We start from the raw sequence: 15,303 nt of genomic DNA, 5'->3' as shown, positions 1-15,303 counted from the left end.
ATAGTTTGAGAAAATGATTAGACCTACCTGCATTTTAATTTGATCCATAACTTTTGCGTATACCCTAAAGACAGCATAACTCCTGCCTGCTCACAAAAATATATCCTGCTTTTAGAGCCCATCTTCCTCTCCTTCCCTGTCCTCTGCTTACCCAACACTTCCCCATGCTGAGCCTCAGATACACACACTTACATTCAAACATCCCACCTTCATATGTAGCTCCCAAGATGGCCCACATCAACAAGACAGGTAAGATGATTTTGATGTTATTTGGAATCTTGGCTCATCTGCAGTCCTATTTTTCCCCTTTCTCTTTATCAGGCTTGTGGGCAGATTGTAATTTGTACCATCCATGGACTCAAAACTGGATGAGTTTGGTCCTACATAGGTTAGGACTTTTATTTCTGAATTGACCTAGCATTTCTACAGGAGTCATTTGTTAAATGGTACCCCGGAAGAGTCTGTTCACCTCCCCTGGTTGAACTGAGAAGTTGATGTGACTCAAGAGAGCCCCTATTTCTTAAAGCCGGTCCCCCGAGTCTGCCCAGAAGCTGCATGACTGAGCACCATTTGGACAAGGAAATGCTTCCGCGCCCCTGGATGCACGAGCCAAGCTGTGGGAGCAGTGCTAGTTGGTTCTGTTATCTCATCTTCTGACATGAGACATCACACTAGGAATTAACTATGAAAAATCTGTATTTTTTTTGTTAAATGGCAAACCTCAGTGGACAGTTGTGACTTAACTGTCCTTTTTGATTAATTAAGGGTTGTGCTGGGAACACTTGAAGCTCAACTCTAAATTTTGGTAGCAGTAGTGAATAATTAAAATAAGTCTGAGCTCTGAGCACCATGATTCCAACACAATAGAGAGGATTCCACCCAACTCTCTATCCAAAGCAGTGCCCCCATATGCCTAGTGTGTTCACACCTAGGCTTGGATTCACCAACCTTGTACTTGAGCTCTCTTGGCACAACCACAGCTGAGGGCAAAGGTCACCTTCATAAGTGGGTTGGATTGGTGATATTCAAACTGTAGTGGAGAGTTTGTGACTGCAGCAAACTGGTCCAAAATAGAGTCTACCAACAGAAATGTACTATCCAAGAGCTACAGTGACACTTGGTAAAACCTACAGGTGAGCGGCAGCCATGCTCCTTTACCCAGCTCTCCTATGACAGTGCTTGCCCTAACAACTGTGCTCTGCATGGATTCAGGCCACTGAAAAAGTACACATAAAATCATAGAGAAAGCATTGGCTCACCACCCCTGATCCTGGGAGCAGTACCTTGGGGGACACCACCTTTCATGTCCCCAGGGGATATTTATGCTTTTGAGTGCTAGCCAACTAATTATGCATTCCATCAGCATTTTTTAGTTCCATAGCTGAGTGCAAAGGTCAACCTTCATAATCACCCATGTGGGGTTGGATTGGTGATATTCAAACTGTAATGGAGAGTTTGCAACTGCAGCATACTGGTCCAAAATAGAATTAACCAACAGAAATGTAGCCAATTAACTATGCATTTATTTCATCAGCAGTTTTTAGTCCATTCTCATGATCTCTGAAAACCACATTAACCATGTAAGGGAATTGTAGAACCTGAGGTTCCAAATAGCTACTAATATCTATTTCTCAGCTTACACGTTGTAGGTATTCTTGGCTTCTTTCTGTGGATGCAGAAACCTGGCTTACAAAGAGTTACCCAAGGGTAGCACAGCCCATGAAAGTCAGCAGCAGAACTGAAGTGTGGCTCTGACTCCCAGATCTGTTCCCTGAGCGATTTCTGTGTGATTCCTGTCAACTCATAGAGGTTAAGGAAGCTGAAGACACTTAAATCCTTCTGGAGCAGATTATTATAAAATTAGCACCACGTGAACACAAGCAAATAAGGAGTGGCCCTGGGTCCCTCTTCTGTGATTTGCAAGCAGGAGGCACAGACGTTTGATATATGCCCAAGGTGCACCACAGTCCATTGGCACACATGCACAGCTTCATTACGTAATTCTATGGTGTTCCTAGTGTAGTTATTATGGTTTAAAAAAAATGTCACAAAGGTAAATGGCTAATACTTATTCCAAAATTCAGTTTGCTTTGTAAGTGAATGAGCTTGGCTGACACTTAGCTGAGCGAAAGCCATATTAGAATCAAATATCTTCCTTGGGCAGTTGTGGTAGATTGCCAGTTTCTTTTCTAACCGAGTCTGTCTTGTTCTCCCCTTTTATTTTGATTCCTGCTCCGGTCTCTTTTCTATGTGCCCATATGAATCTGTTTCCTGTCTTTTCCCACTGAGGATGCCCTGCCTGGTTTCTTTTCTTCCCTTTAGGGTCTAAGTATGAATTACCTGAAGTTCTATAGTGAGAAGCAATGTAGAGCCATTTCTGTGGGGTTCTGAAGAACACTTGCAGTTTGTTTTGTTTTAACTACTATTGTTTGTGCCCATGGCAAGGTATTTTAGGACAAGGCTGGGTGCTCAGTGAGTGGAATGGTTTTCAATGCACAGCCTTGGTCATTTGAGCTAGGCCTAAATGTCTATGACACTATAAGCTAACAACTCATGCTATGAACACACACACACACACACACACACACACACACTTGTGCCTACTACAGCAAATAAAATGAGGACTTGATTTCCATGACCTTAGTTAATGAGATTTGTTTGTATATCTGAAAGTTTTCCTGAACATAGATTCTTTTAAATCTTACAATGATTTTGCTAAAAAGCTACATTGGGTCCATTTTAGAAGCATATAAATGCAAGTTTTACACTCATGTACATTGAATCCTACCTTTTAATATACTTAAAAAAAACTATTTAGTTTTTAAATTATAAAAGCATATAGCAGGAGCTTAGGGAATAGCTCAGTTGGTAGTACACTATTTGTGCTACTTGAGTTCTTGAGTTCTGTTCCCCAGAACCCACATAAAAAAGCTAAAAATGGAGCCCCATGTTTGTAATCCCAGCTCTTGGGAGACAGGGACAGGTGTTTAATGGCCAAGCAGCCTAGCCCTAGGCCTGTAAGACACAATCTCAAAAGATAGAGTAGATTGTGTCTGAGGAGGAACAGTGGAGGTTGACTTCTGTCCTACATACACACATACACCATGCACATGTACTTATGTGCACTTGCATGTCTTCACAAACACACACTCATACACACAGACAGACACACACTCATACAGACAGACACACACTGACTCAGACACACAGACACACACTCATACACACAATACACACAGACAGACACATATTCATACGGACAGACACATACTGACTCAGACACACACACACAGTCTCAGACACACACAAAGACACACACAGACACACACTCACACACAATACACACAGACAGACACATACTCATACGGACAGACACACACTGACTCAGACACACACACACACACAAGGCACACACACAGTATGTGCTCGGGTAGAACTGAAATCACAGTCCTATTACTCTCAGTTCCTTACTTTCACCCTCCCAGAGCGTAGTATAAGAGAAGCCCAAACAGCGGCCTGACTGCCTTCCAGCAGTTCCTGATAGGGAGCTATCCTGAATAATTTTCGAAAACAGAAGCATTAGGAGTGAGTGGGGCCACTCCTGGTTTTTAAAAATCAATTAAGAACGTTTATCTGGACCTCAGAGTATACAGGGAAATGTATTTTCAAGTGTTCAGTTGAATTCTGCATCTTAAAAACGAGAATTAGTTTGAAAGTGAGGGGAGCCTTCTCCTGTCCAGTACTTAATCTGATCGCTGTAGTACGAGGCTGTTAAGTCACAGCAGAGGAAGCTGTGAGATAGAAGATAGTGCCATAGGCAGCTCAGTGGTTTTCCTTTCTGACTCTCACAGACAAGTCTCTCCTAGTGTGCTCAGCACAGTCACAAGATTTCAATTGCAATAGAATTATCAAACCACTTATGTGTACAGCTTTCCTGGCAGTGCTGACTGAGGGATGAAGTAGACTGTTTTTGTATGTTCTCATCAGACTTTGTTCGGCTGGCCCTCTGCACTCCTCACTGCTTGCATGTTTACTAATTTGTTATTACGACCTCTATTTTCCTCTGTTCTTCACAACTAACACACTGGCCTCTGAATGCATGAGTTTCTTGTAAACTAGAGTATGACTTCGCAACCAATGAACATATCCATGGTTGGATTTTCAGGTCTTATTTGATATTATTGAGCTTAGAGAAGCATTTTTAGTGGTAAAATAAAATAGACTGCTTAATTAATTTACTGATATAAGCGCTTAGAGTATTCCCCTCCCCCCCTTTTCCAGGTTAACTGTTTATTGTAAATGAAATTTCATTATTGGCTTTGTAGTTTAAAAGAATGATTCTGTATAGCTAACAGTTAAACATTCCATTGGTGTGCTAAAATCACAGCATTCCAGTTTCAGAATGACAGTTGTACCCCCAGGTAGTTAAAGCTTTGCTATAGGTGCTTAGTGATGCTTTGCTTTAGAAATGTGAAAAATGATACCAGGCATGACATGATATTTATTGTTTGTACTCTCAACATCTCAGGACCCTGTCACCTGCCAAGTCTCCTTCTTCATCAACTGGGTCTATTGCCTCCAGCAGAAAATACCCATACCCAATGCCTCCGCTTCCTGACGAGGGAAAGACAGTGGGCCGTCAGAGCGCCAGGGTACCTAGCAACGTCACTGCTTTATACTTGGGTGTTGGTGGAATCTTGGAGCTTACTTTTTTGTCCATCCCTTTGTTTCTCATTTGTTTGTCTTTGTTTTGTTTGTTTGGTGGTGGTGGTGGTTTTTTGTGGGTTTTTTTTTTTGTGTTTTGTTTTGTTTGGTTTTGTTTGTTTTGTTTTGAGACAGAAGTTTGTTACGTAGCCCAGACTGGATTCAACTTCATGAGAATCCTCATCTCTGACTGTTGGAATCATTAACATGCACCATTATGCCTAGTTCTGGGTTCACAATTTTTAAAAGAGCTGGGTTTTCTACTTTGAAAACAATTAAGAAATATAATTGGAAACATGTACAAAGTAATGTATACCCATATATTATGCAGATATTTTATATACATTAAGTGTGTGTGCATGTGTGTGTTTGAGACAAGGTTTCTCTGTGTAGCGCTGGCTGTCCTGGAACTCTCTCTGTAAGGTGGCTTCAACTCAAGAGATCCTCCTGCCTCTGCGTCCTGAGTGCTGGGATTGAAGGCGTATACTATACCCAGCCTATTACTTCATAAAGTCTTTGTTTTTAATTATTGCTTTACTCAACACTAGGTTTGAAAAGGGGGGGGTGTGTTTTGCTTTTTGAGGCTTTTTGAAAAATCTTTTTAGTGCCCCTGCCTTGTAGTTCTAAAGTCGAAGTGAGTTAGTTCCCTCTTGGTGTCCATTTCGATCGCTCAGGCCTCTCAGGATTGTTACAATTCAATAGAAGTTCAGAAACCGGAACCTATGGCAGAAACCAGGTCAGTGTCTTGGTACTTGTTGGAACACTGTCAAACAAATGACCCGTGGTGAGCAGTGCCTTGGGGAAGTGTGAGAGAGACTCCAGGCAAGCAAGGCAGAAGGCCATATCCAGATTCAGGGTACAGTAACCAGAGTGGGTTCTGTAGCTGTGTTCTGACATCCACCAAGAATAAACATGTCTTATAAATTGAATGTAATTGTTTGTCGCAGGAGGCATGACATCACATCCGAGAACAACCAGGAACAGAATGCACCTGAGGTAGAAGGCCCTCTGCCTTTTCCCCTGGAATCTCTCACATAGCTCCCTAAGGCATTATTTACCATGGGTCATTCTCTTGACCATGTTCCAACAGTTCCAGGGGTAGAATTTAGATGTAAAGGAAAGGTATTTGAGTAACCTGTAATATCGCAAGACTACTACAAAGGCCATGGTAAAATTTAGCAGCAGTAACTTATTATTTTGTGGTAAGGATTTAATCCCAGGGCCTTGTTAACTTGCTTTTAAAAATGCTCTAACTGAGCCACGCTCACCTCCTACAAAAAGCCACATTTTTAACATGGTTTATCTTAATTATTTTTAATTATGTGTGTGTGTCCATGAAGATGTGTGCATGTGAGTGTGGGTCCCTGGGGGCCAGAAGAAAACTTCATTAGATGCCCTGGAGCTAGAGTTACAGACTCATGTGAGTTCTGGGATTCAAACTCCAGTCCTCTGTAGGATCAGCAAGTACTCTTAGCCAGAATGCCAAATTTAAAACAAATATGGAGATATTCATCCATTTGATAAAAATAGAATTTACCAGAAGTTTTATATAAATCTTTGGTCCCTTGTACATCTTTGTTAGTATGCTCTGTCTCACAGCATTCCCTCAGTGCATTGGTTTTGTGAAATTTGGAATAGAGTTTACAGGGTTAGACCAGCCTCTGGAGGTTTCGATGAAATGTAGAACTAAATAGCACAACCACTGACGTCCAGTGCCTCTCATGGCCACTTTGTTTCTGGTGTTGCTCCTCCAGGGGAAAATATGAAAAGGTGAAGGTTTTGCAGCCTTTATACATTTATCCAGCATTCTATACATTTATCCAGCACAGGGTTCTGAGTTTTTAGACTTTTTAGTATCTGAAGGTGTTTTAGGCCCTTGTAGATCCAGAATGAAAGTTATGGGGCTTAAGGTAATGTTTTATAATTGTATTTGCCTTGAACAACTCAGAGTCACTTACACACACACACACACACACACACAAACACAGAGTGGCGGAGGGAGGGAGGGAAGGAGGGAGGAGAGAGAAAGAAGGAGGAGGAGGAGGAGAAGGAGGAAGAAGGAGAAGAGAAGAAGAAGAGGAGGAGGAGGGGGGAGAAGAGAGGAAGATGGAGGGAGAAGCAGAGAGATCACTAAAAGCTGGACAGATAAGTCTTAACAAGTCTATACAAGTAGGACATGGCGATTGTGTTGGCGGGATGGTGAAGCCTTGGTGTACTTGGGGAACTGAAAAGCTTCCAAACAGTGTAACCCAGGTCCCTCCCAGGGAGACTCTGATTTAGTTGGTGTGCTGCACTACCAGAGCAATGGATTAAAAACCCTTTGCAGATTAGGACTGGGGAGATGGTTCAGCAGGCAACATGTTTACTGTGCAAGCTTAAGGACCTTAGTTCCAGTCCCCAGACCCCATGCAAAGGCCAGGGATTGTGGTGCGTGCCTGTAATCCTGGAGAGGAAGCAGAGGCAGGAGGAGCCCTGGAGCTTGCTGGCGAGCTCTTCCTGACAAATCCACGAGCCCCATGCTCTGCTGAGAGACTATATCTTAAAAAAGAAGTAGAGAATCACAGACAAAAGTGCTTCACACTGACCTCTCTTCTCAACATGCACAGACATGCAAAAGCATGTGCACACATATGAACATGTACACATATAAAACACACACACACACACACACATACACACACACACACACACACACATACACACTTTCCCCACATATTACACAGCTGTGATTGAGAACCAGTATTCTATTTGGCATTTTATTGGGTATAATAAAAAATAGGCAGTTTAAAAATATGATTTTAAAATTCTGTACTTTAATATGTAATGTTTATTCAAAATTTTAAGTAACATGAAATGGAGTTGTGAGAGGTTTGTTTTTGTGTTTTGTTTTTTGAGTTTTGTATGTTTGTTGGTTGGCTGGTTTATCAGAAGGTGGCAGTTGTTAGAACAGTTGATATGGGAGCTGGGAGATGGTTCACTGAGCAAGGAATTTGCTGTGGGGGCACGCAGGCCTGAATATGAATCCCCAAACTCCACATAAAAGGCTGAGTATAGTTGCATGTACCTGTAGAGCCAGTGCTGAAGGCCAGAGACAGGCAGATTCCAGTAATTCACTGGCCAGTGAGATACCCTCCCGTCTAAAGGCAGTAATGTAGGGGACACTAAAATACAATATCCAAAGTCTTCCCCTGACCTACCTGTGCATGGGAACATGCACACACACAGCCCCCATGTGCATGCATGCAACACATACAAAGAAGGGGTGTTAATGTCAGGCTTAGGCGAGATCTCAGAGTTTGTGTATTTCTTTTATCCATTATTAAACAAGAACATACAAAATAATTACTGGTTGGAATCCTTTGTAGCTTAAAAAGACTACTTTCTGCTATTACGGTACATGACTTTGCTTTTCTCTGTTTGCAGCTATGGGAGACATCCATTTAAGAACAGCTGTTTACACGTGACACATCGAAACTGTTTACTTCTACTTTTATAGAAATCCCACCACCTGCAACCACTGCAAATCTATCTGCTCTCTGGGCGATTTCAGGACCCTCTGAGATACCAGAGGAGAGGAAGCCATGGAGCAGGCATACCTGGACACCATACTTTTTTTTTTTTTTTTTTTTGTCATTGGCTTAAATTTTAACCAAATGGTAAAAAGAATTACTGGAATGTCACACTACAACATGGAATCATTTATGATCTGGTATTGGTATGTTAATGGATAATCTGCATGACAGAAATATGTAGAATATCAATAAAATTAACTCCCATGACCCAAGTTTAGCAGGTTTTCCTGAGGGACAGAAGTGGATTCAGAACGGAACGTTCTGAAACACATCCTCATTGCAAACAGTAACGCCACATGCATGATGCTTCTGTTTATTGTTTTCCATATATAAGGAAACAACATCTCATAATAGAAACTAGCATGCAGAGGCTAAGGCATATAGGATTCTTCTGCAGGACTGCAGGACTGTAAGGCTTTGAGAGGCCAATATCCCATACGCTATCTTTAAACATGTATTTTTATTTTATTTTTTACTTTTCATATTTATATTAGCATCCAAGGACAACTGTACATATGTAAACATTTTTAAAATTTAAAAAGTAACTGTTACACATAAGTGTATTTTTGCCAAATGCCTACAAACAGTCAGTCACAGTTCTGTCACCGTCCTCCATCCTGCGTCTTCAGAGTATAAGTGGATGATATTGTAAATAGAGTGGTCAGTGCTATAAATGTATCTATCTCTCCATAACTGGTGTTTGTCTGAAACATGTGATTTCCTTTTAAAGTGTGTCCAGTCTGGAAGAGGTTTTATTGAGTAAGAGAACAAAATGCTCAAACATCTAGCCTCTGCTTCTCACCGAAGGAGGAGTCCAGATGTGCAGCAGCCATGAAGCTTCAGGGTACCCTGGAGCTCACAGGCTCTCTGGGAATCTGCCAGCCTATCTACTCCACAGCTAAGACACATGATGCCTGTCACAGTAGCTGTTCTCAGTCAGTACCAGGGCATATCAATTAATCTTAACCGGGGGCCATGGAGTCCCCTCCTCTCTAGAGAGTGTCTTCTGTGATTGGCCAGATGCACTAAAGACATGGACCCCAGAGTGCAGAGCCCCCTCTTGACCAATGCCTGAGCCTTGTCTGATCTGAAGTTTGGATTCCTGGACAGAATCCTTTCAGCCATTCTCATCTGTGAAAGAAATGATGACTCGCTTCAATTTGAACACGTTTCATCACTAGGATATAAGTCCCAGCAGGTCATTCTGTCTGGCTTTGAACCAGACGGTGGACGGAAGCCTGAGAAAGACATAAAAGATTAAATAAAGCCCATGGCTACACAGGTGCAGTAACTGCAAACCGTAAGCCTGCAAGGGAAAGAGCCTTGGGTGTTGAGCCCTATAACTTTTGATCCACTTTTTTTTTTTTAAAGAATGTTCTATGTGAAATCTTGTCATTTAAAAAGAAACATTAATAGCTGTTTCAATGCAATGTTGTCATGCAAAGAGAAAGCCCCTCTAGTGAGATCTGAAGTTGGTAGGCTCAATCATGTGGTCCGCTGTGAACCACACTTGTGATTTCCCCCTTCTCCTTGCTGTTTTATGTGAGGAATGGAGTCATCAGACAAGAACTCAGAAATGGACTCTACGTTTGATTTCTTTGAGAGGCATCCAGGGACACAGTTTGTTGCATCTCTGTGTAGAGTTGTCTTAGATACCCAGATTGAAGAGGCAGACTAGAAGGCAGAGGTATGCTCAGTTCATGTCTTTTGCAATGGTCCACTCTTCTAAAACGCTCTGAAGGTGTTAGAAAACAAATTTAATCAGGCAAAATTAAACAGTGAAAAACATTTTTCCTGACAGGCAAGGATATAGTTTGCTGATGACTCAATAAAGCAGTCTCAGACAAAGGCATAGATGAGAGCTGAACAATATCTCCACACAGCTTAAGGTGTGGCAGACAGGTGACAGATGAAAGAGATGTAGCAAACGAAGTGACTTTTGAACAAGAACACTTTAAATGTGCCCTGAATGTTTCTCGGTATTGAGTGTATAAAGGCTAATGTAATATAAGGTTTATTTTGACTACGGAAGAGAGAGTTTATAGCTTTGACTGAGAGGTGCCTCGTGTAAATATGCTTTGTAGTTATAGTTACCTAAGCCCTAACGTGAAAGAATTCACAAAAGGTTAGCTAGTAAACTCATTATCTGTCTGCCTACTTTCCTTACCTTCTCAATTATTTTTACTTGGGGTTATTATTAAGAATTAAAATCATTATCACGTGCCTTTTGGGAGAATCAGTTGCTCTGGCTTGTAAACATCTTCAGATGAAATGAGAGGAAAAGGTTTTGCTTAACTGGCAAAGTGATTTTAGAAATATAATAGCTTTAATGTTCTAGTCTGGGTCTCTATCTCCCATGTGTAAGCATTCTTAGAATTGTTTTTGGAATCAACAGACTTTAGTCTTGATGGATAACTTCAAGAAGTATGTACCATTCCACTGAACTCTGTATGACTTCATTCACTGAGGTACACAGAAGAGACTCGTGGAATCAAATCCAAGCACAGTGATTATTTCCTTCTTAAATGTCTATTTTGAAGAGGAACTTTGAAGCTCCATGTGGTTTGAATCATGCAACTAGTTTCCCTACTTCCCAGTGTGCTGTGGGAGCATCGCTACACAGAGGAGGGCAGCGATGTGTCTGTTCTCTTTCTCATAATCTTGACATCGATAGGGCTTCAGATGCCTGAGGTGTCCCATTATGCAGATCATTTCTGTTCCAATGAAAACAAACATTCAAGTCTTTCCACTACGTTAGCAGGGGAGGCCTGCAGTAACAAAGAATCCTAAAGAATGAACTGGCCAGACTCACTCTTCCCAGCTACTTTCCTTAGCTGGGAAGTCCTCCTCCAGAGTCAGCAAGATAGAAAATGACTCCAGTTGCACAAAGTCTGCAGACAGAAACCAGTGCTGCTTAGATGGTGCCACATGAAGATTCTTAATGCTCTGCAGTGGCTGGCTCTGAAGAACAAAAGCCAGACACCCCAGTCCCTCCCTTAGATGCTAACTGATGAGTAACCTCTTTGGTTACTCAAGGAGCATCACTGGGGACAGGAAACCAGGGCTTAGGATGTTGTTGTAGCAGGTGAGAGGAGTGCTCTATTTCAGGATGTGGTGGTTTCTTCTTCTGGCTTCACAAGGCTTTTAAAAGTAATGTTTGCACAGGCGGGTCCAATGTAGTCTTTATGCATGAGAGATTGGTGGTAGTCTAAAAGAAGCCACTGTGAAGATAAGATTAAATATTCCCTGCCCTCCAGGGGTGTGCATGGGGGAGTGGGGCTGCTATGGTTTCCAGGACAGATCCACATGCTTCTCTTCTTCTGGGCACCTTGAATCTGCTGACTTCATCCTGCCTGTTGCCCTAGGCTTTCTGCAGCTACTTTACCTGTTGCCCTTTTCAGGCTTTGTCCCCTTTTTTTTGGGGGGGGGGGGGTACCTTTAATCCAGGAAAAGTGGGATATCTCTGCCTGCTTCTTTTCTTTCAGAGTCAAGTTTGTTCACTTCACTGTGTGAGTTTTCTATTGGCATAGTTCCATCTTAACCTTTGATCTGTACAGTGCTTTAGAGAAGCCCTACTCTGAAGGCGAGATTACTTTTTAATCTTACTTAAATGTAAAGGAAAGAAAGGCTGTTTGGTAGGTCACACCATATAAAGAGAAGGGGACAGAGTTTGGAACTGATGGGAGTAAGGAGAAGCAAGACACTTAGCTGCACAGCCAGGAATGGTGCAGCTGGCTGCTGCTACTGGCTGCCGTGTTTGGGGCATTCTCTAAAGATCTCAGCAGCAGCAAGTTGGCTTGAGCACTGAGACACCTGGACTCCTGTTGGCAGCACATTTTCTACTTTTTATGTTCCTAATTGTCTCTTTTGTTTGTTTTCTTCTATAGCTATCATCTGCTTCCCTCTACTCCCCCAAAGGCAGTCAAATTGAATTTTTCATTCTTATTCCACTAGCTTTATATGACCAGCTGACATTTCTGTGGAAGAGGCTTAGTTGGGGCCTTGAAGACTTAGTCTCCTCTGGTGGGATAGTTACGACTACTCTGGCTTCAGAGGCAGCGTCCTTTCTCTGCCCACTGGAGAACTGGGGACTGGGCTGCAGATCCTCCTCTATCGTAGTGTAAAGAATTGAGCTGGCATTTGTGAGAACCAGCTGAGGCAGCAGCCCATCTGGCTGTGTGAGAGCAGCATGCTGTAAAAGTGGCTTGGCTGCTCGCTGTGGGCACCTGCTTACAGCATATGCTCTGCAGGGCAGACACTTTCAGCTCAAAGACGTTTCCTACCACACCTGCAGGTATAGAACAAAGTTATCCCGGACTTGGAGAGCAGAAGGTAGTATTTCCATCCCAGTTTTATTCATGGTTTTGCCAGTTCTCAACGTGGAGCAGCAGAAAATGAGAACTTAGACGATTATTGGCTGTACCTCTGCCCTTCAAATTCATGGCCTTATGGGACAGTAGCATTTCTGTTGGAGTTGATGGCTGCATTTAGAACCTTCCTACTTGCAAAGTTCCCTGTTCAGTATCTGTGCAGCACTTTTCCTCTTGATCAGTAGCATCCCCTATTCGGGGCCGCCTTTGGTTCAAATGAGAATTAGGAATACAGAGTGGTAGTGTTAGTTTTCATTTCCTTCTGGCATGCTGGTTTGATTGTGCACCATGGAAAGTCGCTAAGTCATGGGTCTCAGGGTATAAATCTCAGGAAGTGAATAAGCGGCACAGAGTTTTGAGAGATCCTGGGTCGTTTAGAGCCAGCCTAGGAGCACAGTGGATGTCCACATAAACCATGTAGCAGAGCTCAACACAGTCACGGGATATGCTGGAGGGACGGACCTACTGCCGCCAAGGGCAGACATGTGCTCTGCGGTTTTCGGAAGTGTTACCTTTGGAAGCGTTTTACTATCCCATGTCCCTTGCATTGTTCCCAGACATGGCGACACTGGGAGGGGCTTCAGAAGTGGCAGGCATGTCGATCACAGGTCGCCTGTGGCATCAAATCCAAGCAAAGTATGTTTTATTGTTTCATTTTACCAAAAGTCATAGAGTAAGAGAAAGGAATCTTGTTAATATACACAAGGCCACCAGTTCCTGCGCTTGTGACCTAATCCTCCCTACATGTATGAAGAGGCATGTATGCACATTCTGCACTCAACTTACCACATTTCGGGACGTGATTTGTTTTGACCGTTGGGTTTTAAAATAGTGCAAATATCCCAAATCTTTAAATATAGCGGTGCTAAGTTTTATCAGATAACACAATACAGAAAGTGCTGAAATGAATTCAGACCCTTCGGAGTTACTCAAGGGTTCCTGTTAAATTACACACGTGTATCACTGCCTGATTGGAAACCCCACTTTTCCTTTCTAATCCAGCACAATCTCAAACTGTGATTCTATAACTTGTCTTTTTAATAGCTACAAATAACCCAACATCTTTTTTTTTTTTTTTTATGGAAAACTTTTCTTTTTAACACTAACTGCAAAGTGCTTAGCAAAAGGTTCCTTCTGGATAACAGAGCATTGTTATTATTACTATCATTATTATTCCTCCTTCTTCAACTTGTTGGAAGACTTGCCCCTTCAAACGAGCATTTCCAAAAGACAGTTTTCAGAAACTTCACATTTCACCTAATGAAAGCTGTGCATATGTTAGTCTGTGCATTAGGTCTCTGCCAGTGTGTCCCATGTTCATAGCGTCCATGGGGTGATGCCCATCTGCAGATGTTAGAAACCACCCCATGGGGACCTGAGAATAGCATCAGTGTGGTTCACTTTGGGTAACTGGGTACTCATGTGTATATACTTAGATTTGCATCATTCAAACCTCCTCTCTGCTTTTCCGCACGCACTTCTAGCTCTTATGCTATTTTAAAATTCACTGGGTTTTGGTAAACACAACATAAATGTAAGTGATGATTGCTTTCCTGAACAGGCGTGATTTGTTTTATGGCTGTTTAAGTTATAAAGTTGTTCTCATATTGTAGGTGAATAAAATCTTGCTGTTTTTAAAGGTCACTGTAACTCGAGATTAAAATTTCTGGCACAATTTTATGAGTGTTCACTTCTGAAGCTAATAAGACAATAGAGTTTTCTATGTTACTCTCACTGTAACATCGATAAAGTGACTTTGAATAAAAGATTTCTGTTATTTTGATGCACAGCTCTCTTTCATGTTTTGTCTAAGTGGACATTGTCCCTGAGACACTGTCAGATGGTTCTGTTCTCTAAGTCCCTGAAGAGACAAGAGAAAAACTAGTGTTCCATTTGTTCTGCTGTTCCTCCAGTGAGGAAGCAAGGGACTCGTCTCCTGAATTCTCTTGCCCTCATGAAGTTTGACACTTGGTTTTGCCCCACAGCCCAGGGCTGTACCTGTGCTGCCTCTTGCCTGAGTCTTTGATGGGTTTGTTTTAGGTTCCTGGGTTCACTGTCTGAAACCGGTTACCCCTGGTCTTTTTAGCTGGTCCCAATCAGCCATTTGAGTTATCAGTCATTACAATAGCATTTACAGTTCCTTGTCCTTTGGTCTGCATAGGTGAAGTCATGAAATCACTGAAAAAAAGCCCGTACATTTATTATAATATTAAAAATTAGTGACTGCATGTGTTTATTATAATACTAAAAATTGGTGATTGCATATAGCTCCATTCCTTGTTTCTAAAGTACTTTAATCATATAATTATTTGTATCGACCCTGAAACAGTAATGCAAAGCAATCTGGACAAAACCAAAAGGCTTAACTGACCTCAGGACTGATGTCACCATTTGCATAACATGCTATCATGAGAAGAGCTAGAGCCTTTCAATCTAGTGACTGTGTGGTGCAAATGTATGGCAGCAGTTGCTAGGATGCTCCAGGCCTCTACCTGCTACATTGCTATAGAAGTCTGCAATGTGCTAAAAGTTCTTTACAAACCATGTAATCACCCCATGTGATAAAACTGGGCAGCAGACACAGGTACCAGGCAGTGACAGAGCAAGAGGCAAGGAGAAAGACAGGAGGCACTGCCCGGGAAGCAGAGAATGGAGCA

General features: G+C 42.1%; 1 protein-coding gene across 17 annotated transcripts in view; it reads left to right on the top strand.

Annotated features, from left to right (window-relative positions):
• Positions 1-8,316, top strand: part of Adam22 (ADAM metallopeptidase domain 22) — a 259,361-nt gene extending 251,045 nt beyond the window's left edge. For 16 of the 17 annotated variants that reach the window (XM_085836408.1, XM_085836416.1, XM_085836413.1 and 13 more), the window contains 2 exons: positions 4,529-4,652; positions 8,128-8,306. In XM_085836408.1, the coding sequence (XP_085692534.1) occupies positions 4,529-4,652; positions 8,128-8,148 (145 nt within the window). In that variant the 3' untranslated portion in view covers positions 8,149-8,306. Of the gene's footprint in view, positions 1-4,528; positions 4,653-8,127 lie in introns of all 17 variants that reach the window. The other variant, XM_085836417.1, reaches the window with a different exon arrangement.
• Positions 8,317-15,303: the final 6,987 nt, after the last annotated feature.

This window comes from Mus caroli, unplaced genomic scaffold, assembly GCF_978045245.1.
Source record: "Mus caroli unplaced genomic scaffold, Mus_caroli_1 scaffold_4, whole genome shotgun sequence".
Lineage (NCBI taxonomy): Eukaryota > Metazoa > Chordata > Mammalia > Rodentia > Muridae > Mus > Mus caroli.
The sequence above is the reverse complement of the archived record's forward strand: the minus strand, read 5'-3'. Positions and strand labels throughout refer to the sequence as shown.